Consider the following 25635-nt stretch of genomic DNA (forward strand, 5'->3'; position numbering starts at 1 on the left):
CAAAACATCCGTCATGCGAAGCGAGGCAAGTAATATATCGCGAACAAAATGAACCGAATACGCGCTAGCATATCGTGTATACATATATGTATATATACATATGTATAAATGCATGATTTTCTCTATGTATAAAAGAAAATATGGAACATGATTAAAACAAGAGAACAAAACGTATAATGAATACTCTGTCGAATAAAAAAATACACACACATAATAATTACAAATTCATTATTTAGAATACAATTAAAGATAATTTTCCTTTTTATAGTAATATTCTTTCGCAACAAAATTGTTACTCATTTTCGCGATAAAATTGCATGTAACTGCAATATTCATTAATAATTGACGTGCTTTACGCGAAATGATCTCTTTTTATATCGTTCTCATAAATATAAATTTACAATATACATAATTTCAGATGAGTAAAGAAAACAATTTTTCTTAATAACAGGATATATAACATGGTTATAAAAATAATAGCTTCGTAACATCGACAATAAGCTTTATGTACTTTTGTCTGTAATAGCAATAGTTATCAGTAGCATTTTGAATGAGAAAATGAGTTGTATATTTTTCAATAGTAATTACGTACAAAATAGATGTTTCCTCTCTTTACTCCCAAAAATATTATATTATATGATACCTCTCATATGGTCGATATGCGATTATGCTATACTAAACGCTTTACGCGACTCATAACTTGTTTGATAATACCACTTTAGAGCCACTCGGGAATCGTGATTTCAGGATCTCAGGAACAGATTAATATAAGCAGCTTCTTCTCGAGAAACTGGATAAGCTCGTCCTTAAATTAAATAAATGTTACCCTTCGTTACCAAGCCAAAGTTATCGAATTAAAAAAGGGGCGCGTAAGCCAAAACGCTTCTTTGAGAGGAAAATGCATTTAAAGTTTTTATTTTATCTTACAGAATACTTAGAGGCATAAACCACAACTCCATTAAATATTAACAGAATTTTAGTTGTCCCTCTAGGTATATTTTGTAAGACAGAATAAAAACTTTAAATGCTTCCTTCCTCTCAAAATAACGTATTAATGTTTTTCTTTTCAGCCATTGCGGTAATTCATAAATTATTAATTTGTCTTCTAAAATCCTTGAGATTTTTTAAGTATATACAAGTTCAACACGTCAAAGATCGCGAACGACAAATCCCGCAGAATTCTCAACGACCGTCTCTCGTTAGCTCATGCGAACGGATGCTCAAGAAGGGTGGAGCAGCCGATCTAACGAAGTAGCGGGGATCACTCGAGGTCTGCTTAGGGGTTTCCTTAACTCGAGATTAACCCGAGGTTAATTCACTTAGGAGGACTTGGCCCGGGCACTGCTCCGGGCTGCTATTAAGTATTACTACTCGGATTAGTCTTAGCAGTTTAATCGAGTCCCATGCCGACGCACACGCGATTTACGCACGCACTCACGCGCGGATTTACACGCATTTATATGAACGTGTCCTGAAGGAGGCTATCACATTTCTCTTAATGATACATATAGTATGATAAAACGACTTTTCGGGATTACACGCGAACGTCGGAATAAAGCGATGTTTATGATAAAATGATGTAGTTGTCGCGCGACGCTTCTCTGACATATTATCATAAATTACATGTGTTATCTTCGTATGTTGTTTAATTGCTAGATAGAACAACAATGCAAATTTTTGAGCAATTATAAGGGGATTTATAAAAAAAGATCTTTGTTATAAGATGTCTGATATGATTTTTTCTATCGTTTTTACGTTTTATTTTTTAATCGCAAATATAAAAAATATTTATTTTAATGGCTTCTTATAATTTTTGCACTTTTTCTTTCTAGAATTGTATAATATAATAATATATTGAGATAATTTTTAATATGAAGATTTCTAAGAAGATATTATATACAGTTGTTTTTATATATATATAAATGTTTGTCTTTACATTTATCTATTTCGATATTTTTACTAATTTATAAATTATAGCTATAAAATAAACTTTTTCCAGAAATAAAAGTCCACTATCTATACTTAAGCATCAATTTGTACGCAATATTTTCTTTGTGCAATTATTTTTGCTTTATGTACACGATAATAAATGTAACATTAAAAATTTTCAATCACCTCGTTTTCTATATCTGATAAATATATATATTTATGTAAACTTTAAATAATATAAAAATAATAAAGAGAGAATATTAATTTAAAATGTCTTTTAATATCCAAAAATAATTCTTTTACAATAATTCTTTCTTACAATATAAGAAATATTACAATGTTCGATAAAATGTTATCCTCTGTAGAGAGTTTATTTTAAGCTATTAATTTATATTGTATTTATGTCAATAATAAAAATATTCATATGTTATCTTCGGCAATAAAGATTGTGAAACGAGTTTATTTGATTATTGTAATAAGATTTTTAAAAAATAATTTGTCATTATTTTTAAATAATTTACTCGTTCATCCTCCTAGAGTCCCGCAATTTTTTACATTTCTTTCTTTTCGCCCTCCCCTATTCCTCTCTTTATATATGTCTGTCGACAACGATGAGACGCTCTCTTCTCGTTGTTTCCGCTCGTTTCTCGACTTCGTTAATTAGAAACGCGTCACGTATTAGCCATTAACGTGGCGACAGAAACGGGTATCTTTCTCACGCGCGCCAGCACCCTTTGACGCCTAAAATGACCGCCGCTGACTGGTTACCGGGAATATCGGAAATCATAACGTATCGGCATGCACACAGCATAATAATGAGAGTAGGGACCGATGCGTAATGACGATTGTCTATTACCTGCGAATACCTCGAGCAACGACGTGCATGACTCGCGTGTAGCGATGGCACTGACATTCTCATACGAAATATAAATTTTCCAAACCGAGTATATCAATTTTTCGCCATCAATCTCTAAACATGATATCGATATATATCGAAGTAATAATATAAATTATATAATAACATAAAAGTCAATCTTTCTTTTTCCTTTTCTCTAAATTTAAATGTCTGTAGGAAAAGTTTGAAGTAAAAGTGTAAAGTCCAAAATTTATCAAGCTCATTATATGTATATATATATTGAAAATGCAACCTAATATTAAACTTAATATTAAGCTATAATATAAGGTATAAATTGTAAATTGGGACCATTTCTCTGCTTTGATCGAATTTCCTTTCGATCGAGCATTTGATTTGCTCTAAAATTGCGAGCAAGCATTGATTCGAGAACCATCACTACTTACGAATGCTCTCTCTCTCTCTCTCTCTCTCTCTCTCTCTTCTCTCTCTCTTTGTCTATCTCTCACCACCTCGCTTTCCAGGCCTTTCTGCACGGGCGCCGTTCAATACTCACGTATGAATAGCGATGCGAAATCGGACAGCACGGTTCGAATTCGCGATGCACGGCCGAGACTCGTTTAAACGTGTCACAAATGGTGTGCATCTGCCCAACAAAATCGTCGTGCCAAACAGAATCTGGGAATTTTTGCACCGTCACACAGAACCCAATTGTTTTAGTGCAAAAATAGGGCAAAAGTGATACGCCACAAATATGATACCCCAAATTAATTGCAATTTGTTTGATAAAATTCTATGGAACTTTTTCTTATTTGTATGTAACAAATTGAATTTTATCTTGATAGAAAATGTTGCGCCACCAATCATTTTTCTGTTATTAAAGATGCGAAAGCTAAAAATACTTCTCAATGGAACTGATGAATAATAATAAAAATAAATATAACAGTTATTCTTCATTTAATTTCAAACATGTTTCAATAGAATTTTTACGCTATCAAGCAGAGAAAAAAATATGAGCTTCATTAACTATATCTTCTATTTCGAATGCAGTAAATTATCTACATATTTCTAGACTTCTTTTATGCATTGAAATAAATGGAATCAAAAGAATTGCAAATTAACTAATACCAATGTTTCAAAGACGCAAGCAGTAAAATTTATAATAGTGTACTATTTCTATTATAACAATTGCAATTTTCAACACGTTGTCTCCATGCGAAAGATGGATTCACATTAAAACGTAGAATCTTTGAAACAAGATTCCGCTTCGAATCGTCACTATAAAAAAAAAAAAAAATAATTACAAGATTAGATCTTACAATTCCGTGCCAATTCAAAGCATAAACCAAGAACCTAGGCGAATTAATAGTCGATTAAAAGCGGAGGCAGTTCCGAACGTCGCGCGACCAAACGAGAAACTGCCTCTTCTTTCAATTCCATGACAAACTAAAAGCGGCATCGACCATAGAGATAGGGGACCAGCGCGATTCTAATAGGATGATCGACGGGGGAGGAAAAAAAGAGGGCTCTAACGAGAAAACGAGCAGCGGCGGCAGGCAGATTTCAATTACAAACAGGAATGTATGTGCAAAGTGGTGGACACTGGGCATAGTATTAAAACCAGTGGACTTGGCTTTTCGGCGTGGACTTCGAAGAGAAAGAGCGGCGAGAGGAGGAGGAGAGGGCGCATCTCTTGCATCACACGAGCTGGCCAGCATTCATCCGTTCCCATTGAACAAGCCTGGCTGCTGCAACCTCGTACAATGCCGGGCACTCGCTATTGCACGAGAGCCCTATTATTTCATCGGTTCGTCCCTTTTTCCTTCGATCCGCGTACGCGATATATCCCTCGTGTGTTCGACCGCCCCCAACCTTCGTATGGCCTGCCCTGCCCGAGAGCGTCGATCTTTTTCTTCCTCTTATATTCCCCTCGTCTCTCACCCCGCTGCTCGTGCACGCCGTATTTCGCGTTATTAAGTATCATCCTGGACCGCCGACGACGCTGCTCACGACGCGGGCGCCGGATCGATTTTCGACTCCCGCGCTCGAGATACCGGCCAAGCCAGTCTTAAGGATGCACTTGCATCTGCACCTGTAGCCCGCTCGAAAAGTAAAAAGTCGTTTACTATTTTTAACCGCGCCTTCGTACATACGTATATGTACATACACACATATATTAGACTTTTTATTTTTCGGCAGGCACAGTTCACTTTATATTTTATATATATATACATATATAGGAAAAAGTAATAAAGAGTGCAATATAATAGGTGCAACTATATGAAAAGCAGATTTAAGGTTTCTTTGTGCTACTTTTATTATCTACTTTCTCTCTGTCTCTTTCTTTCTTGTCTTTCTGAATATTTTTATTTTACTATAACTTTTATTAATATTGTAATTGGCTATCTCTTTCTGTGAAACTTTTTAAACAAAAACTATATCTGACATGTTATTTATACCATTATCTGACCATTATTTTTATTAATAAATTTTATAAAAATCCAGTTTTTGTTTATAATAATTTTCTCAACATGTTATTTTTGTTCTTATTATACATATTATACTATTTTTTCACTTATGTTAATTCTTTTTTTTAAGTCAATTAATATGAACATTAATACTGCAACTTTTTTGCGTAATATTGTAAAGTAAATAGATCTATTATATTTTCCCGTTGTATATAATACTATCTCTTGTCTCGCTCGTCTTTCTCTTATGCTTACATGCCTACTAATAGAAAGCTGTGATAGCTCTTGACAAGCACGTGACGTATGTGGCCGTCCTACTGTCGAGCATATAATTGTCGCACATCGGATAGACAGCTAGTTGTATTGCTACCGAGTGTTCTTTCTCGCAATGCATTAAAAGAAGCATGTTTGATTACATTGAAATATCTGCAGTTAAATACGTTTCTTTCAGCATGTCGCTGCTTTGCATTCGATGCGGGAGAAAATAAATTTAAACTTCTAAAGAGAATTTCACGACTATTATAATTTGTAAATAATAATTATGTGATCAAATTCACTGAAGCGAATGATAATGATGCATTTATTAAAATAGGAATCTAATAAATGTACAGTCGTACACAAATAATATATTTTTATGTCTTGTGATGTAAAATATAACCCCAGTTAATGTTTGCGCAAAAATTAAAACTGACAGTTATCTTATAAAATATTTTGTTGCACACATATAAAAGGAAATTTACTTTTTATTAAATATAAGTTGATTGACTTTAATTTACTAAATATACTTTCGCATTATATACAATGTAAAAACAGATAAATATTTAAATATATCTGATACAGATGTGTGTATTTATAATAAAAATAATAAATTGATTTGCTAAAAAAAAAAAAAAATATCGAAGTCAGATATCTCTGCCGTTTTCAGCGCTTTCAATAAATATATAAAGTCGCGCTATTCGATAACTCATTTCAATCCTGCATGTATAAATCATATTGAAAAATATACAGTCTTATACAACTAGGCTTCTGCAAGCCGGCTAATCCAACAATAACGACGCGGCAGCAATCGCAGACGATCACATCCAGCCGACTCTTTCCGCATAGGGAACTAAATTGCGCCGAGCAGATCGAGCGAAATGCTGGACGCGAACTCGTTGTGCGGTACTCGTGCGGAATCGCGTATTGTCTCCCGACCAACCCTTCAAGCTCGCTTCGTCGCCTACACCTCGTCCCGCCCTACGTGCGCACCACCGTCCACGGTAACGAACCATCGCCATCACCATCACCGACCAGCACCGGCGACGCGACCAGCTTTACCCTCTCTCTCTCTCTCTATCTCTCTCTATCTCTCTCTATCTCTCTCTCTCTCTCTCTCTCTCTCTCTCTCTCTCTCTCTCTCTCTCTCACTCACTCACTCACTCACTCACTCACTCACTCACTCACTCACTCACTCACTCACTCTCTCTTTCTCTCTTGCGCGACATCAGCGACGCTGTGTGAAAGCCGCTCCTGATCATTCGCGCGTGCTATATTATTTTTACCCCGGCGAACTAGAGCGGCGAAACACATAGCGTTATCAAACAGCGGCTTTGTCTAACTTTAATTGAAAATATTGGAATAAATTTTCCAATAGACGTCGTCGATGAAACCACTACTGCCGTCACCACGCGCCACGGCCACCCACCCGATACAGGGTATGACTAAGTTGCGCGGGGAAACAGGAATATATCGGGGGAGGAGAGGTCCCGTCGACATAGTACATACCAAGAGAGAGAGAGAGAGAGAGAGAGATAGAGAGTAAGAGCGAAAAAGAGCCGTTTTGCGGACGGGTTATGACGCGGAATTGTTGTTGAAAAACGAAAACGACCGTGTGGCCAGTCAACCGTTTTCGGCCCGATTGATGTCGCGCCGACACTCACACCTCCTCCTTCGTTTCTACTACATGCGGCAGGTAGCTCATGACGGAATCACCGATTGCCGTCGTTGTAAATGGGACACATATACACACGCACGCACACACGTACACGCGCGACGGCTGGTATATGTCGTGTGCTAATGTATGCGTGTCGGAATAAACGATGAAATCGGTCAGACCGCGAGCGAGCGACGCTGATACCTGCTGACGATTAATACACGTCCTTCGTATATGTTGCGAAGACCTGGTCGTTACTCTGGGAAAGGTCGCAGCTATTTTTCACGGACCCCTTGGTTGAACGGTGGTCGCCACGTTCGTCGGCGATTACGTCGCGGTAATCTAGCTAATGATAAGCGGCTGCTGTGTAAAATATGTCAATCCAGCAATGGTCTCACTCACGTCGTGGCAAGTATAATTTATATCGTGAAAAGCGCGCGCGTAAAAATTTTATAAATTTGAAAAAAGATTGTTACTTTTTATTCCAGTTTAAATATTTATAACATAATGTTACTTTTTTATTTAAGTTTAAATGTTTCATTGAACAACAAAATCCTTTTCGTCAATTAATAATAGATTAAAGAAAAAATTATGAATCATCGCTCCTGTTAAATACGACGATGATTAATGAAATTCAACAGCCACGGACAAAAATTTTTCTAATAAAAAGTCGATGGAAAATAAGAAAGATAACTCTTTTTGATCGGTATGAAGATTGATATGATCAATGACAAGTCAAAGATAATTATTCATTATGAAGTTGACATCAACAAACGTGAAAAATTCAAAAAAGATGAGATGTTGCAAAGAATAAAGCTTATATATATATATATATACTTATATACAATTAAATTTTTTTTTTCAGTTAAAACTTACAAGATTAACGTTTTCCCTCTGTTATAAAACTCGTAATAAGAGAAGAATCAAAAACTAATCATTAGTCATCAACTATTATAATTCGATGTTAACGCAATGGGAGTAATACGGTTGATGCAGGTAGACTGGAGGACAGAACGGAAGTGAGTTCACCGCTCATCCGCATCAGAATGAAGCCGTACTCTCAGCCATGACTTTTGCGCTGATCCTCTCTCCATGATTCTCTCCTGTCTGTCTCCTCTTCCCTTTCGAGCCATCTCTCCCCCTTCCGCCTTTCGTGCCCCCGCGTCGTTAACCCCAGCTACGCTGGGTGCCTGGGCCCGACGGCGCCGACCTCTTCTTCCCGGGGGCGGGACCAGGCAGAACCGGAAGTGCCCGGATATGAGTTTCCGGCGCGGACAATTTGCAACGCGAAATTGAATGATCGACTCCGATAATCGTCCCGGGGCTGTACCTACCTAGCAGTCTACTAGCTACGCGATTTCGAGAACGGCGCCGTCGCCGATGTCGAAAACGAATCGCCGGGCCGCCTCGCCATTACAGCGATTCGTTATCGTCATTACCGGCAGCGACGAGCGCTAGATCGCTCCAGGGAAAACCAAAGAGTGAATCGAGAACGCGCGGCTGGCATTCCATAGCAATTGTTGCAGCAATTTATTTGCCAACGCAAAGATATGGTAAGACCAATAGTTCGATATAATAGTCAATAATACGATAACTGATGATTTCGATATAATAAAAGATTTAGATTATACTAAAATTAATTTAATTAGATATTTACATTTCTATTTTTCTTATTCATTCGTTATCAAATCAGCGTAATTTTATGAACAATATTATCTAGCGAGATTATGGCAATAATGATCAGCTGTGTTACGTCTCGCAAGCCGACCATGCCTCAGGCAAAGTCAACCTGCGTGTCATCAGCGGCGCGTCGAGCATGATACAATCGATAATGGCGATTAATAATATGGATATCGCGATTATAATTAGCAGAATACCTGCGGTGAGGGGAGAAGGCGCGTCGTTTAGTGCGACAATAAATTTTCGCCGTTATTCGCGTCGTCGGATTTGATCGACGTAAATTTCGTTGCAATTAAACGCGATGCGCAAAACCGCATTTTGACCGAGGTGTCTCTATACCGTTTCAACAATTGCTCTGTGTCGTTTGTAATATTTCAGCTCGGATGGATGCAAAATATCAATGCATATGGTAATAGCGACTTTGACGTATACATATATATCATGTAACACTTTTTAACATTCACAGGCCCATGATTTCCGCATGATTAAAACATGCGACCTGCATTCAGGAGTGATTGATTTTTACGCAAGTGAACCGGCAAACTAGAGACGCTAACTTAAAACATCTCTTTTTCTGCATTCTTATATATTCCATTTTTTTTTTTTTTTTTTACGCATAACTTTTATTATAGAAATCGCACAATTTAACCTTGTATGTTTAACAGAATTGTCACTCTATCTTATTAATTCCCAACTACTACTATTGTATTATTATTCGAAAATGTCTCGAAATGATTTTTGACATGATAAAAGCGCGAATTTTCGATTTCCGGGCAACTGTTCAGTGAGCCCACGTTTCTGGAGCAAGCGTGGATAAAAGAAAACTTATCTGTGTCTTTCTCTCGGTGTCTCTCTCTCTCTCTCTCTCTCTCTCTCTCTCTCTCTCTCTCTCTCTCACACACACACACACACACACACACACACACACACACACACACACACACACACACACACACACAAAGAGACGTTCGCAAGCTTTTGTGCGATTCGTATCGTCAGTAGTAGTTGGTAGCTTCAGAGCCTGCAACGCTATTACCGCCTTGCCTTGCCGGCGACAGAACTGAACTCGAGTGGCACATTACGACTGTTCCTGTCGAGTGACGCACCGATAGCGTCACCAGTTTCCACGATTCGTTCAACATAATTCAAACAAAAGTTCCCGAAGTTACGGCCGTTGTGTGTACAGTAGTGTCGACGTCATACATTCGTACATCGAATCAATGCGTCGCGAATTACAATCCAACGAGGCAAAAGTAAAAGAAAGAGAGCAGTCGATGCTGTTTGAAAATCATGTTTTAACGTTATCAAAATTGTATAAAATTATATATTACTTCATTCATTTGCTTGATTATGTATTAAAAATCTGTGAGATATTATATTTGTTGGTCATTTCATTGAGTCATTATATATGATGCTTTATATGTATGCAAGATCGTACGCGCGTGATATAATATGTAATAAAATTAATTAAAAAATATATACATATCACTATTATCGTTGTTTCTATTGTAGGAGTATTATACTTGTAAAAACCATCATTCTATCGATTCTTGATTCGCTGATAAGAGTCAATTACAATCGATATGCATTTCAACATCAGAATATAATCTTGAATCAAGAATTTAATTTCCTTTTCTAACCTCATGTTAAATCAGTAACAGACTGTATTCAATTTATTAGAATGTATTCAGAGCAAAACAAACATGGGAAGATCGATCAATCGTCTCTGTTACGTAACGAAAAGGGTGAAGAGTAGTAGTACAACGATACGGATGGATTCTCGGAAATTTCGCGATCTTTTCATCCTTTTCGAGAAGAAAAAAAGAGAAAAAAGGAGGGGAGAGACAGAAAGAGAGAGAGAGAGAGAGAGAGGGAGAGAGATTGGCTCTGGCAGAATCACTTTCTTATATAGACGATTAAGCGAGCGAGGTAAGCGACGGTCCGCTGCCACCGTAAGGAAGAAAGAAAGTTCTAGGCGTCAGCCTGCTAAAAATTCAAACGTGCGAATTTTCCCCGGGAATAAATTTCCAAGTTTCCCAGCCGCGAGAACAGCCGAGCAAATACATCGTGCCAAGCTTACCCAGCGCGCGATCCAACTAGAAAGTTTGGCGCATTGTCGGTGAATAAACGGAAACGATTGTTGCGACACTCGCAAGAGGATGGAAGCTGTAACTTTGCGGTCGCGCGATGTGCATTTATTGGTCTTCGCGATTGGCAACAAATGCGTCTCATTATGTGAGCTAAAGTAAATCAGAATAGCGCGTTTTATGATAGAGTAACTTGTTCCAAAAAAAGAAGAACGAGATAGAGAGAAAGAAAGAGAGAGAGAGAGAGAGAGAGAGAGAATACTGTAGAACTTTCAAAATATTAAGACGCTAATACTGAAGAGAATATTGACAAGAAAGAAATTGTTATTCCCACCCTCGTGAGAGATTCCATTCTTGATTCTTACGAAATATAGGGTGTTCTTGAACTCTATCGTGAATCATGGAAGAGTGATAAGAAAGATATAAGACAAAGCATTCAACGTGAAAAAAATATTTCGATTAATGCAAATTAAATAACAATTGGCATTTTCTTATTATTCTTTTTATGTATAACCAAATTATTTTTATACATAATCTAAAGATTACTGCCCCCCCCCCCACACACACACACACATACACAAATAACACACAGACTATTTCGATAATGATAATTAAAAACTAAGAAAAATAATATTCTAACAAATAGTATATATATTAGTTAATGAAAAAGTTTTTTCATTTTTTGATATTAATTTTACATATTCAAAAAAAGGAATTATTTTTTTTTTCATATCAATTTAATATTGTTAATTATATTTTATATGTTATATATATAAATACTCTTTCTTTCTTTCTTTATAATGTATAAATAAAAATAAACTATGTAAAATGAAATCCTGATCAAAGAAGGTAAGTCGTACGTAAACAGTAAAAGCTTGATTGTAGAGTTACAATCGAATATGCATGACTACAAGCAGAAACATTGCAGCACTTGGGTCAATCATGAACGTGCTTTAGGCGAAACTGCTTGTCGTAGTCGGAATAGCTGTGCCAGCCGTGACCAATCTTAACCACAGAGTACCAGTTGCTCCGATCAGATCACTAGCAACATTGTTGAACCGTAAGTGCATCTCCTATTTGCTTCACAATGTGTGTATGCGTGTCTCGTATTGTTTCTACGTACATCCTTTATACTATAGTACGAAAATAAACCTAAATCTGGTTAAAGTAAATCTCTTGCCCTACAAATTAGAAGATAATAATTAAGCTAATTGTTAAAAATAATATTTAAATTATAATAAAAAAAACGTTTTATATTTATGTTAATAAAAATAATGTTCAATAATTTTTACAAGTATTTAATTAAAACTAATTGTAAGATAATGTCGTCATAGTTTTTGGTATTAATCTATGATTAATTCATAATAGAGTCTTACGATTAGAAACACACATAAAAACATTATGTGACATTTAGTATTAATGGTATTTTCATTTTTCTATTATTATACAATTTTGTCATGAGCAACGTATAAATTTATTAAATTACTTCTATATTGCTAATATTGATTTCATTGTAAAACTATTTTTTGTATATTTTCGAAGCAAATTCTGAATACGATACCGATACATTTCTGTTCTTACAAGAATATTATTTTCTTATCACAATCAATTTCTATCCGATTTATTTTTCTTAATTACATACGCACGATTGTTTCCAAACATACTTTTTTTAAGAAGAAAACATGATGGAAGACATTTACTTTGATAATACTGAATTTTCCTGTATTAATTAATCAGATAATAAAATAACAATCCTAACAATGACAGTTGACGTTTGCATAATTAAAATCTTAACATTTAATCAGCCTGACAATTTCATAGATTAAAATGTGAAGCGATTTAGAAAATAACAACAATTTACTCTCTTCTCGTATCGCGGAAAAAGTGTAACGATATATTTTGCAACAAAACGATAACAATGAAACTCTCGCAGATGTACTTGCCAGCTTTTGTCTGAGACTGGGTGCGGTGGTACATATTTGGCGCTGGTTTACTGGTATTTACTAGATTGCAAATTGGGGTGGAAATAGCTTCCGGCCTATTCAGAACAATTATATCGGATATCAGACTGCTTCTGGTCACGGCCCAGATGCACTTCATATTCCTGAACTGCAAGAATCTCGGGTCAGCCGACCACGCCGTGCTCTCATGAAATTTGCTCCACTGCACTTGAAGCAACAAATCTTCACAAGTAATTGTGTACAGGCAAAACTGTATTAATTAAATATAAATAAAGATTCACATACGTGATTCTGAATGCAACTAAACTCAATATGCGATTAAAATAACAGTATGTCAAATAATGGTAAACCAATTTAATTAGATTGATAGATGAAAGCATTTTAATTATGAAAAGGTGCACATGACAAAGGTCATCATTATTAGAATTGTTATTTGTATTAATTATGAGACATAGAATCTAATCTACAGAATCTTGTATCATTATTTATTTATATTCCTGAAATTTATTTCTGAACATCCCTTAAAATTTTCGTATTTTTAAATATTTTCACAATTATGGCAATAAAATGCAATCTTTTATGCAAATCTTTTATAAGAAAAAATTGATTCAAAATATTAAACATAATCAAAATCTGAAGAGAACATTTTGTGTAATATGTTAGTAAATTGTTTTTATCTAAATTTAAACCAAGTGTATATTTGCAATACATTATATATTATGTATGATGTATAACTTTTAATTAATTTTTAGCAAAAAAATTACAACGTAAAGGCCGCGATCTTACGTCACAACCATCCATTACAAATATGTGTGTGTAAACAAGACACGCTAATTACCAACATTATCCGGATAATTTAAATTCGATCGCGTGGCAACAGCTTTGAACAAATAATTCGTCGTTATCCTTTTGCAAGCCAAGAATGTAACCGATAAGTGAGAGAATAATAGGCGGATAGACATCATTCTGGGAATTACATTCCGATAATCAATAAGCTTTTAATTCCGGTAAGCGTCGATTAACCATGCCCGATATTTATCGGAGTCAAACGTGATATTTATCGGAGTACACCGCCCGATATTTATCGAGACGTAGCCGCTATGTTTGTCAACGGGGGTTTCGTCCGATGTATTTGTAAGTAATCAGTTGACCATCGAGACATAATTTTTGTGTCAACAAAACATAGACTAAAAAAGATTCTTTTATCGATAATTATAACATACAATTAAGTACAGTTTTTATGTAACGCGCAGTACAACCAATAAATTTTATGTATAAAATATGCATCTATTTCAAATTATTTTATGTACATATATTATATATATTATGTATTTTTACACACATATATGTATATATATGTGTATATATATATATATATATATCTTTTCATTTTAAATTTTACAATAATTTATGTAGAAAAGAATATGCTAATTTCCAGAAAATTTTATCAAAAATTAATGAAATTAACAGAAACAAAATTTTATTAGCATATATTGAAAAATATATTTGTAATATTAAAGCTGGTCTTTTTTACTCCAATCATTCTTCCCTAAATCATAGTCTGACATATTTCAGTAACAGAAAATATAAATCTGATTGAATGATCGATTCGCCTAAATCTACTTTGTGAAAACGGTGGAAGATTGCGCGATGACCATAAATGGCGGCCACAAAATTGATGGAAATACGTACTTTTATCGACGTACTCGAAAAAGATAGACAGCTACGGCGCTGAAGCGCGGGCCGGCCTTCAACAGTTTGATACGGTTTACGGTAAACACATTTCGGTGGCAATCACGTCATGGGGCAAGCAAGCAGCAAGCAAGCAAGCAAGCAAGACCGACAGAACCAAAGAGTAGGTGATGCTTCCTAGGTTGGGGAAGGTGCGCGAGTGGTCGCTGAAGAGCTCTTAGCCGACCCTTTGTTGCTCCTGCCATCCCCACTTCTGTCATCATGTAAGGGACGACAGGGGCTACGGCGGAGATAGTATGGGGGTTAAAGGGTAGCCTCGCTCTTGGCCAAAGGCCTCTGATTTACTTAGCCTATCGAGTGCTCTCCCAGAAACTCGTCCGCCAAGAATATCGCGTACAGAGTGTCCAACAATCACGCAATGTTTCAACGGCGAATTCTCAAAAATTCTGATATAAAATTACGAAGATTATAGTAAATACTAAGTTATTTGCAATGAAAATTGACCAATTGCGTGTAAATTTTGCACGCTCAAATCTGTATTATGTGTATATGCGTATAATTTAATAATCGTAAGTTCAAATTTATTATTTCATTAATTTTATCAGCACATACTAGAGAAAAGAACTATTAGATGCGAATATTTTTATATATTTTATAAATAAAGGATTAGATAATATTTGTGAATAAGTGAAACAATGAAAATCTGTTTAATCTAATTGCCATTATATCTACTAATTGCTATATTGTGTGTGTATGTGTGTTGTGTATATAATTCCTATAAATAAAAAACTAAAAAAACAGAATCAACTAAAATCGATATCATCTAATTGAAAAATTAGTCACATTTGACAAATTAATAAGCGTATATGCATTACACATTTGTATGTGTGTGTGTTTTATATATATATATATATATATATATATATATATATATATATATATATATATATATATATATATAATATATTTGTTATGCAAGTTATGTAAAATATTTATTAAAAGTTATAAATACATAAAAAAAAACTTTCTTTAGATATAAACCTTTTTATAGAATTTTAAATAAAAGAAAATCTAATTCTTTCTCTTAAAGAAATAATCTCTGTTTAATTATAAGACATATATTTGTTTATATGTACAACTACTAAGATTCTATTTAAAAATATGTTTTATATCTACAAATATATATAAAATATTTTATAATCATGATATTACTATATATGCAATGATGATATATATGTAAACCAGCGCATTATCAAAAGAGATAATCAAAAAAGATAATAATAATCTATTCATTACGACAAATACTTAGAAATGTTGACTATCGAGATAAACGAGCAGATAAATCTCACAAGTAATAAATAATATGAATTAAATATGTTGTAAATTATTCACCCCACTATGTAATTGTTCTGTCATCATCTATCCCTAACATGTCTCTCGTTTTTTCTGTTTTCCTCTCCTTACTGCTTTTGTCCATAACACTTACGTATAACACTCATACGCGAAAACATGGTTAATTATTACGTGTTATGCACTAATGTTACTCATTACGATGCCATAATTGCGCGGTACTTTTCGCAGCGTTTTTAAGACTAATTGCATGCGACATGCATTCTACTATATCACAGCTGAAGAATAATGCGAAAAAAGAGTTTGATTATATGAAGTTATCAAAATTACAATACTCGCAAACTAATACAACGAATAATAGAGAGAAGAATTCGAAAATAACACAGTCGATTCCGCACGCCTCTCACTAGTCATGCTACACCTGTTGCTTACAAATATTGTAGTATATAATTGCGTTTTAGGGAGCTTACTATCTCATATTACAATATGAACGAATAAACATACATGTTAAAATTAATAATATAACATAGAGCATATTCGCAGAATAATGAAATATCTGAAAATATATCATCGTGCTTTGCTAGCTGCTCACGCGAATAGAAATCAGTCAAATAAATTTTGCGAATTAATGCATTTTATAATTAATTATTGATACACAAACACTTGATTTACGCGATTGACAAATAAAAATATAAAGTCAATTATAACTTTATTAATTTCGATAAATTCAATAAATAAAATAAATAACCACTGTTAATCGTAGAAATAAAAGCATCTTTTTGTGTTCCGATGCAACAATACAAGCGTTTAGCGTTGATCTTCTCGAGTCTTATTGTCCAAGTTGGTGTGGACAATAATAAACCAATTATAACAAAAACAAGAAGCACGACATAAGCGCTAAATACTGTGTATCAGCCAATATAATATATATATTTTTCTCTTGCTATGAAATATTTAAAGTATGTATACTATGAAATAAATTACGCCAAATATATAATCTCCGTTTCTTAAATATCAAGTAATTTTGATCTATAGATTATCGCACATTACATTACATTTAAAAATTATAATTTTTACCTTTTTGTTTTGATAACAATATTTATTATAATATTTATTATTATTGTCTCTTTTAAATTCTTATAAGAAAAATAAAATTGTGATCTCAATAAATTAGTAATTGTAATAAAAATAAAAAAATAATAGATTATGTAATGATAAGTCACTAGAAAAAAATGTGACAAATATTATTTTTATTTATTAAATTTATCTTCATTTATTAAGCTTATACAATTTTACTTTTCTTAGAAATTGGAAAAAAAATAGTAAAATTAATTTCCATAAATATATTTCGATTTGTTAAAAGATAGATCAATTTTATTCTAACAATATAAAACTATATTTTCTATAATATAACTATAATTCTTTTTAAATTGAATAATCTAATAAATTATTCAAATTTTTATTAATAATAATTTAAATAATAGTGTGCAATAATTAAAATTTGCTCGACTTATAATTATCAGCTGATTGTCATAATATATATGATTTTTACATTTAAGAAAGAAACATAAAATCAATCAAGCAATTAAAATCAATATTATGTGCGATAAAGTCGATAATAATAATCGTATACAAAAGCTTATTAATTATAAATTTAAATGCGTAACTTTAATGCAATATATATATATTAGCTAACTTTCATTATTTATAATTTATATTTTCGAAATTTTATATTAAAATTTTTGACATTTTTATCATACTCAAAAATAAGCTATCAAGATATGATAAGCGTTCTGTAAAGTTTATTATATATGTTAAAACGAGTTAACAAGTTCTTAATTTCTTTAACTCAAATACGAACATTTAACTTTAAAATGTTGCTGCAATTTACGTTTATCCATTCTTTATAAAATTCTTGTTTTTAAAATTGTTGTTATTAAAACGATTATTAAGACTCTTATCTCACAAATTGACACAATAATATGAATTAACTATGTACATTTAGACAAATATCCCGTACATCTCAATTGCAAAATACTGCAATTACCTTCATTTTCTAAGTATTACAATAAAAAAAAAATATTTTTTAATGTACACGCGCATTTATAACGATTGAAGACATTTATGATATAGCAGTACCTATGACAAAGTATAAATTTTAATGATTTTTCTCATTATTTATCCATAATAACAATATAATATAATATTTCAAAACATAAAAGCAAAAAAGCTAAAGGTAACAAAACCGAAAATCGCACAAATTTGCCACAAGAAAGCAGACAACCCTTTTCGTGTGGAAGAAAGCTGAAGAGAGGGAAAGAATATCGCCGAGTCGGTCGAGAGGGTTGGCGTCCACCTTCACCTTTGTTTTTCTCGCGGATCTAACGAGGATTTACCGTTGCTACAACTACCCGCGTTCTCGTCAGTCACCACCACCATTACGTAACATCGGTGTGAAAAATCTCTCGATGCCGGGAGAAGACGCGGAATCTCAGCAGAAGTCGCGAGGATAAGGCAACGGCGCTGTCTCCCGCAGGAACCAATTTAGGTACGCGCTCGGACAGATTTAAATCAAATCAGGCTTGCCGCTGTATTTGCAAAAATTAATCTGCACGAACCGCCTTGCCTCCTTCGAGCCTTCCCCATGGAAAAATAGTATTTGCAAAAGTTCTAAAGTTTATTCTTAAATCGTTAGCCGACTCGTCGTCGTCTATTAAATTTCCTCATTTAACACCGATACACACTTTGCCGATTTCGGAGAGACAGTAATTTATAATTGAAAAAATAAGAAGTGCAAAGTTGGCCGTTCGATCAAGGTAAAATGAAAAGTTATATTCTTTACGCGCGAGCTGTATTATCTTTTTTTCAAAGTATTGATAAAAAATATAACAATGCGTGCCTAGTGATCTCTATTTATCTGTCTTTCTTATCTTTTATTATCTAATCATTTCGCCTAATATAGCTTACATTATTTTTTTCAGGCCACGACAGTCGTCAACATTCGACAGAGAAATCTCTCGATTTATCGGTGCATTCATTCTCCTGAATCGCATCGACAAAATCTCGACTGATTCGGAAGAGTCTGCGACGCGGGGGGGAAACAAGTAGAAAAGGTCGACGGCGATCGCGTCCTAGCACGAAGCGACGAAGTGAAGGAAACCTTGATATATCCGCCAAACACTAGGAGCTCGAACACCTCGGCGGGATTTATCGGTACTACGGATAATGGATGGCTTCCGCGTAGCTCCCTTTCTCTCTTTCTCTCTACCAAAACATCGCTTTTTTAAATAATTCAATATATAAGACTGAAACATTTCTGGCCCTCTTCTCGTATGCGGAGTGATAATCGCGACTATCCAAATAAAATAGACGGATATAACATAGATTACTAGAAAGACTATCGGTTCTCCTTTGTTAAGTAAAATCGCAAGCATTATAAATCGTTGTTAATCTTGATTGAATAAATTTATGAGTCGTGACGAAAAAAAAAAATTATCATTATAAAACAAATATTTTAAATTTTGTTCACTCAAAATTATTTAAAAAATTTAAAATAATAGCATATTAAGCCAAGAAAAAAGAAAACAAAATATTTAAGAATCTTCCATATTTCTTGCCAAAATATATATAAAAATATATAGTTAGTATACATTAGTAAATATATAATGTATGAAAATACGTTTTTAATGTTGAAATATTTCACATCATAAATTCTGACAATAGTAAGAATTTAATCATAGTATGTTTGACACACTGTGTCCTTCTGTCAAATAGTATATGTTAAAATCGCTTGTAAAGATCGAGATTATTTCAAAAGTAAAAGTATCAGTAGTATGTTACGGTAAGTAAAGATGAAATTCGAAGGATTTCAGCTAATCGAGTTTCAGGTGTAGCGCAGTGACGACAGCTTAACAGCCTTAACCAGCTTTGCAGAGTAAATTTACCTTCAGAAAGTAGATTTACACTAAGATTTAAGGGGAAGTAGAAAGGGACGGTTGCGGTATCGAGGCGGACGAACAGCGGGACAAAAACCGCGGAGACACCGTCTTCGGATTGGACGATCCTCCACGGGAATGTATTTAATTCGATTGGCCTTTGCCGCCACCGTCGTCGGACTGAAACAAGGGAGAACGAGGGAGAACGGGTCGGCGGGGCAACTTTTATCGGGGGTGAGAGAACCTCTGTTTCCGCCGGAAATGAGGCCCGCGCGCGCCTCCGCACCGACGACCTACTCTCCCTATCAACCTTTTCACCCCTCTATCTTTCTCCCTTCCCTATATCTTACTCTCCTTGTTCCTATCGCCCCTCATTCGCTGTCGTCGAGGACGAAAATCATATTTATATCCCATCTCTTGCGCTCCCAGGTAAATATTACGGGCGAGTGTACGCACCTGCCGCTACGAGCTATGACAAGCAAAATCCACGACGCCGAAAAATCGACCCTCTCACTGCGGCATTACTCTTGACATGCTTTAACTGCGCTTAGACTAAGTGTTTTTGTATTTGCAAATTTCGAGCGTAACAACTAACAATTGAAGCGACAAGAATCATTCAGAATTCGCTCAGGTTTATTTGTTACAAAAATACTTGATCTTTTATTTTCTTTATATATTCTTAAAAATGTCTTTACGTACTCGCGCACGTATACGCGTATGTGTATACATATGTGTGTATAATATTCAAAAAATACTAAATGTCTTTTTAATGATTTTTTGACTAATTTTATAATCGACTTTTTAACCAAAGATATTTGTATAATGCAAAAACATTAGCTGCAATAAATGTATATACATGTACATATGTATACTGTATATATATGTATATTTATAAAATTTAATGTATAAAATATATTTAAAAAATGTTATATATATAATTTAAATATATACATAATATTTCTTTAATATATAAAATATATAATATATATTTTATAAATATATGTACATGTGTCTTGTCTCTTTTTCTAGTAACGTGTGCAATATGTATATTGTGATTTTTATTCTAAAAAATGAGAGAATTTAAATTTAAAAATAATTAAATATCCTGAATGATACGCCGACATGACACACACACACACACACACACACACACAAACAGAAGACAGTATTTGAATAACTTTTAATGTTACCGTAATATAAAAAATGACTTTTATTAGAAAAAAGTTTAATTCATATATAACTGCATGCTATTTTTAAACATTCTAAATCTGATCAGCACACTATTTTTTTACATGTCGTACCAGGTAATAAAATACCAGTTAATAAAAATGTGAATAAAACTGGCAATTTTTATATTTTATTATAGTAATAATATGCGTCTGATAATTAGCTAATGAAAGAAAAAGAGAGAGAGAGAGAGAGCGAATGCAACGGTGAGAATTGATACTTATCGATTAAAATGTTTTGTCTTTTATCAAAACTTAATGTATTAATAATATTGCATATTTTTTGCATATGTATAAATGTATAACTATTTTATTTTTCTCTTATCTATATATTTTTATATCGTTATTATTGTGACACGTTCAAAGAATTATAATCAATTTTCTATAGTTAAATCAATTCTAATGGGTAATTTAGCGAAAGTGCCTCTGAAAAAATTGCTTCATCCGGCTAACTTACTCGCAAAGAAATGCATCTGTCATTGGTTTTTATAAATGCTAAAAAAAATTACTTTGAATTGTAACATAAACTAGTATAAAATCCACTTAGTGATTAACTGACCCCGACCTGACTACCTACAGATTCCTTGTTAGATACTGTCTTCGAGTGCAGGCGTGATCTCGCCCTCGAGTCTCTTCCCACGCCCTGACTATTCATAAGACTTTCAGAACAGGTGTGCAAACTGCTCGCTCTCTCCCTCTCCCTCTCTCTTTCTTTCTCTCTTTTTGTTTTTATCCAGCGTGCGAATCCCCGAATAAGGTGCCGGGATCTAAAGTCAGACGACAGAAAAGTAAGAATTGAGATGAAAGAAGCTTACCGTTGCTCTTTCTAGGCAGAAGTCGACCGGCTCTTCCTTCCCAGTTCTCCTGTGCAAGAAGATGTAATTTTCGCTGTATGCCCAGATTAGAAGCCGGCTCGTCGGGACTACCCCCGGTTTCGCTCGCCTGATAAGTATTGCCTACCGTATACCAGTCTCCTGCTGAATGCCCTAGAACTGGAAAAGGGATTCGAGAGATGATCTCCGTACGATCGATCGGCCTCACGACATGACGTCACGAACGACGATACCCGTTATATCTCATTAACGAGCTATGTTCGCATCGGCATGGATTTGCGGAATCGCCTTGAGCGTAATAAAGATATACATCAAACTATGTTAAATAAATGTCATTGCTATTAATGTACCTTAAGGTGCGTCACATTATATAAGCGGAATATAATATTTTATTTAATGAAAAAGCACACCATGAGAAGCAAATTATTAAAAGAATCAAGATCATTTTAATATGTAGAATACTTTCTTATAAAAATCATATAAAATTCATATAAAAATTTAACAAAATTCCTTCTCAAATCAGTTCATTTTAGAATTAAAATATTATCACACGAAGATGAACATGTAAGAAGGAGGATAAGATTCAAAGGTGAAAAGAGTTTAGCTATCACCTCACACTCTTTTCGCATTCACTTCCTTACGATAGAACGGGACGAAACTTTTGCTAGACCAAATCTCTGAAAGATCGGATAATCGGATTAATCAAGGTTTAAAAAATCCTCATCATAAAAAAAAATACAAATAATGCCCAATGTCAAAACGTATCCTAACAATATTTAAGATATCACATTTTTGTAAATAAAAATATTAAATAAAAGTATTAAATGAAGTATTACATTCAAAAGTAATGTTTTAGAATATTTTAAAATTTAACAAAACAGCATTAATGTACATTATTATTAATATACAATTTCCATTACTTTAGTGGTCGAAAAAGCTGTAAATAAATTATCAGAAGCATTTTATAGTGTTTATTTATTATTGTAATCTACAAGTTATATAATATATATTGGTAGAAGTTAAATGTGACAAACTTTGGAATTAATTATATATCTGCTATCGATTAAATTTTTGCTTAATAAAAAAAATGATAAATTCGACTGTGTATTTTTTTTTTTTTGCGTTTCTTTTCGTTTGCTTTTCTTTGTTTTATTACATTTGTCATGTGAAAAAATAATTTTCTATAGTATACAATTAAAAATTATATTTACGGCGACTTGGCTGAAAAGATTGACTTTGCACAGCTGAATACATCTGATTAATGACCATATCTGTAAAGAGAGATAGTAAAATTAATAATTATTCTAATATAATTATTTATTTTAAAAGTAACTTATTTTAAAAGTAGGTCTTACATACATAGATTCATATCTTTAATTACATTATATTTAAATCTACTATAAACAGTATTTACAATCTAAATATTTGTATGTAAAATAAAATACTTTATAATATAAAATTCATATGTAAAATTTAAGTTTTATTACACGTATAAAAATTACTTACTTCTGAAATTCCCATTCACGATTGTCAAGTGGACAGACCTGCCTTGTTTTCAACCAACGTGAGATGCAATGGAAATGAAAAGCGTGCTGAAAAAGAAAACTGCAATTATACAATAAGTCATAAGATTCATAACATTAACGTCAAAGTATCAAACCTACGTTACATACACCCCAGGCCACTGTGCACTCTTCGCTTGTAGCAGATGCCTGGTTTGCTTGACATTCAATACAAAGATCCATAATGTGATTACGACATATAGCACAATTGTCCACAACAATATCTGAAAATCAACGTATTAGAAAACTTTCGCTATTTACTTTGAAGATTGTACAATACTATACAATGATTGATCATAATTCTTACCCCAGGCCCATAATGCCACTGCATTCCACTGAAATAAACATAAACATCGTATTTAATTGCGTGAAAGATAATATAAATACACATGTATACAGAGAAACAAGAAGTGACAAAGCATAACTAAGGTTAGGAATTATATTTATATACCGTGAAACGACTGTGAGCATACTCTCGATTTCGTATAATCTATTTACGTGTCTTCACTCACCTTCTTGACTTCGAAACGCTTTTTCTCGCCTTTTCCGCTGCTAGAGGTCGGCAAATCGCACTCGTCGTCGTCGATTTCCATGGTTGACGCCATATTTAAATTTTGGAGCGTATGCCAAATCGGTGTTGTGTTGAACACGGCCTAAGGAAGAAGGAGAGAGACGGAGCACAAGCTATAGCGGCGGACATGCCGTAGCAGGGGGGGCCGCCATATTGGTTCTTCAATTATACACGTGTGCGCATGTCATAGACAGTTTTCGCTCGTGTGCGTTATCCCCTCCACTACGGTTGCATGTGTTCATGTAGATGTAGTGAGAATATCGCAGCGTGAGATAAAATTAACTAATATAGCGGAAAAGCAGTTCCCCCCGCATGTCTGAGATGACGTCCCCTCTCGCCCAAACTAAAATCTTAGACTCTGTCCCCCTCTTTCTTAGTCCATGGTGTTGAACAGGGGATTTTTCGCGTATGCGCAGTACAACAGAACGAGCGCAAAAGTTCAACCGACTCCGAGAAATGAGACAATTTTACAAAATGTCTCAAAGTCACGAACTTTTTGATGACGAACAATGGCACTGATAAAGTAGCCAAAAAAAGTCATTAAACATCCAGAGATTCGCACATAAAGATGTGTCAGTTTTACATGCATGTGCAAAAGCCATATGCTTAATTATTTCAATAATACATATATATATTTCGTAGCATATACATAATTATGAATGCAATATCGTAGATAAATTATTGTATCTATCAAGTGATCTTTCAGAGATAATTGAGAATATAAATATCATTAATCGAGCATGTGACCGGGTGTGATTAAAATAATGTACATATATAAACCGAGTCAGATTTAAAAATTTAATATACATTAAAAAAAATTAAAATAATTATGAAATAATTTCTGATAGAAAAACAATATATGATATAAGAAAGTATTTTATTATAAATTGCGTTTATATTATTAAAAATTAAACTTAAATATTTAGAATATTATTACTTCCTCAAGTAATAATACTTGAGGAAGTAATAATATTCTAAATATTTAAGTTTAATTTTTAATAATATAAACGCAATTTATTTACCTTCTCCTCCGTTCTAAAGGTTTATTGGTGTCATCTTCCCTTCGTTTGATCTGGCTCTCGTCACAAAACGCGCGCGCTTATATTCGGACATGAAAAAAACAATTAATCATATTTGCCCGCTTTAATTAACACGACACAACAATCGCCCGTCACTTTATTCGACACTCCCGACCCATGTTTCTACACGATATTCACTTTTACGAGGAAAACGCAATAAAAATCACGGAGCTGTTATATTTTGACCACAATCGGATGCCGCGCGATGCGAAATAACATGGCGACTGCGCATGCGCACATCTCAAATTACTAAGAGAGCTTCATTTTCATGTATGAGTTAGCAATCGTCGAGAGACGGATATAATATATCTAATATATTGATGGATTGTAAATGCAATATTATTCATTGCAAATTGACACATCGAGTAAAGTAGCTCTTCTCTTGTAGCTTTTAAAATTTTCCTCACTCACGATACGAAATATATACGTGCTCGGGCTCGGACATTTCACAAAAGACCGCGAAGATCAATTGCGACAGCTCGGAATTGCGGACACAG

The 25635-nt window shown here is 33.9% G+C and overlaps 1 protein-coding gene, 1 long non-coding RNA gene and 1 pseudogene across 2 annotated transcripts in view; 1 reads left to right on the plus strand and 2 right to left on the minus strand.

Annotated features, from left to right (window-relative positions):
- The window catches only part of LOC140664827 (uncharacterized), a 57664-nt gene extending 32051 nt beyond the window's left edge, over positions 1–25613 (minus strand). The window contains exons 1-2 of the long non-coding RNA XR_012046501.1: positions 25082–25613; positions 21909–22085 (exon numbers count right to left, since the gene is read on the minus strand). This is a non-coding gene — a long non-coding RNA (uncharacterized lncRNA). The remainder of the gene's footprint in view (positions 1–21908; positions 22086–25081) is intronic.
- On the plus strand, positions 13991–18317 carry LOC140664450 (uncharacterized; annotated as a pseudogene).
- Roc1a (Regulator of cullins 1a) lies at positions 22883–24160 on the minus strand. The gene is made up of 5 exons (XM_072890322.1): positions 24001–24160; positions 23796–23823; positions 23591–23712; positions 23433–23518; positions 22883–23197 (listed from the first exon to the last, which is right to left on the minus strand). Exons 1-5 carry the CDS (start codon positions 24091–24093, stop codon positions 23185–23187), a joined length of 342 nt encoding a protein of 113 aa, XP_072746423.1. The 5' UTR covers positions 24094–24160; the 3' UTR covers positions 22883–23184.
- Positions 25614–25635: the final 22 nt, after the last annotated feature.

This window comes from Anoplolepis gracilipes, chromosome 4, assembly GCF_047496725.1.
Source record: "Anoplolepis gracilipes chromosome 4, ASM4749672v1, whole genome shotgun sequence".
In the NCBI taxonomy this organism is placed as follows: Eukaryota; Metazoa; Arthropoda; class Insecta; order Hymenoptera; family Formicidae; genus Anoplolepis; species Anoplolepis gracilipes.

What these genes read in the sequence shown, in the direction of transcription:
- Roc1a (XM_072890322.1), bottom strand. Translation starts at nt 24,093, where the DNA reads ATGGCGTCAACCATGGAAATCGACGACGACGAGTGCGATTTGCCGACC. An exon ending in AGCGTTTCGAAGTCAAGAAG is followed by an intron (nt 23,824 to 24,000) that starts GTGAGTGAAGAC and finishes TGTTTATTTCAG; the next exon opens with TGGAATGCAGTGGCATTATG. An exon ending in TGGCCTGGGGTGTATGTAAC is followed by an intron (nt 23,519 to 23,590) that starts GTAGGTTTGATA and finishes TTTCTTTTTCAG; the next exon opens with CACGCTTTTCATTTCCATTG.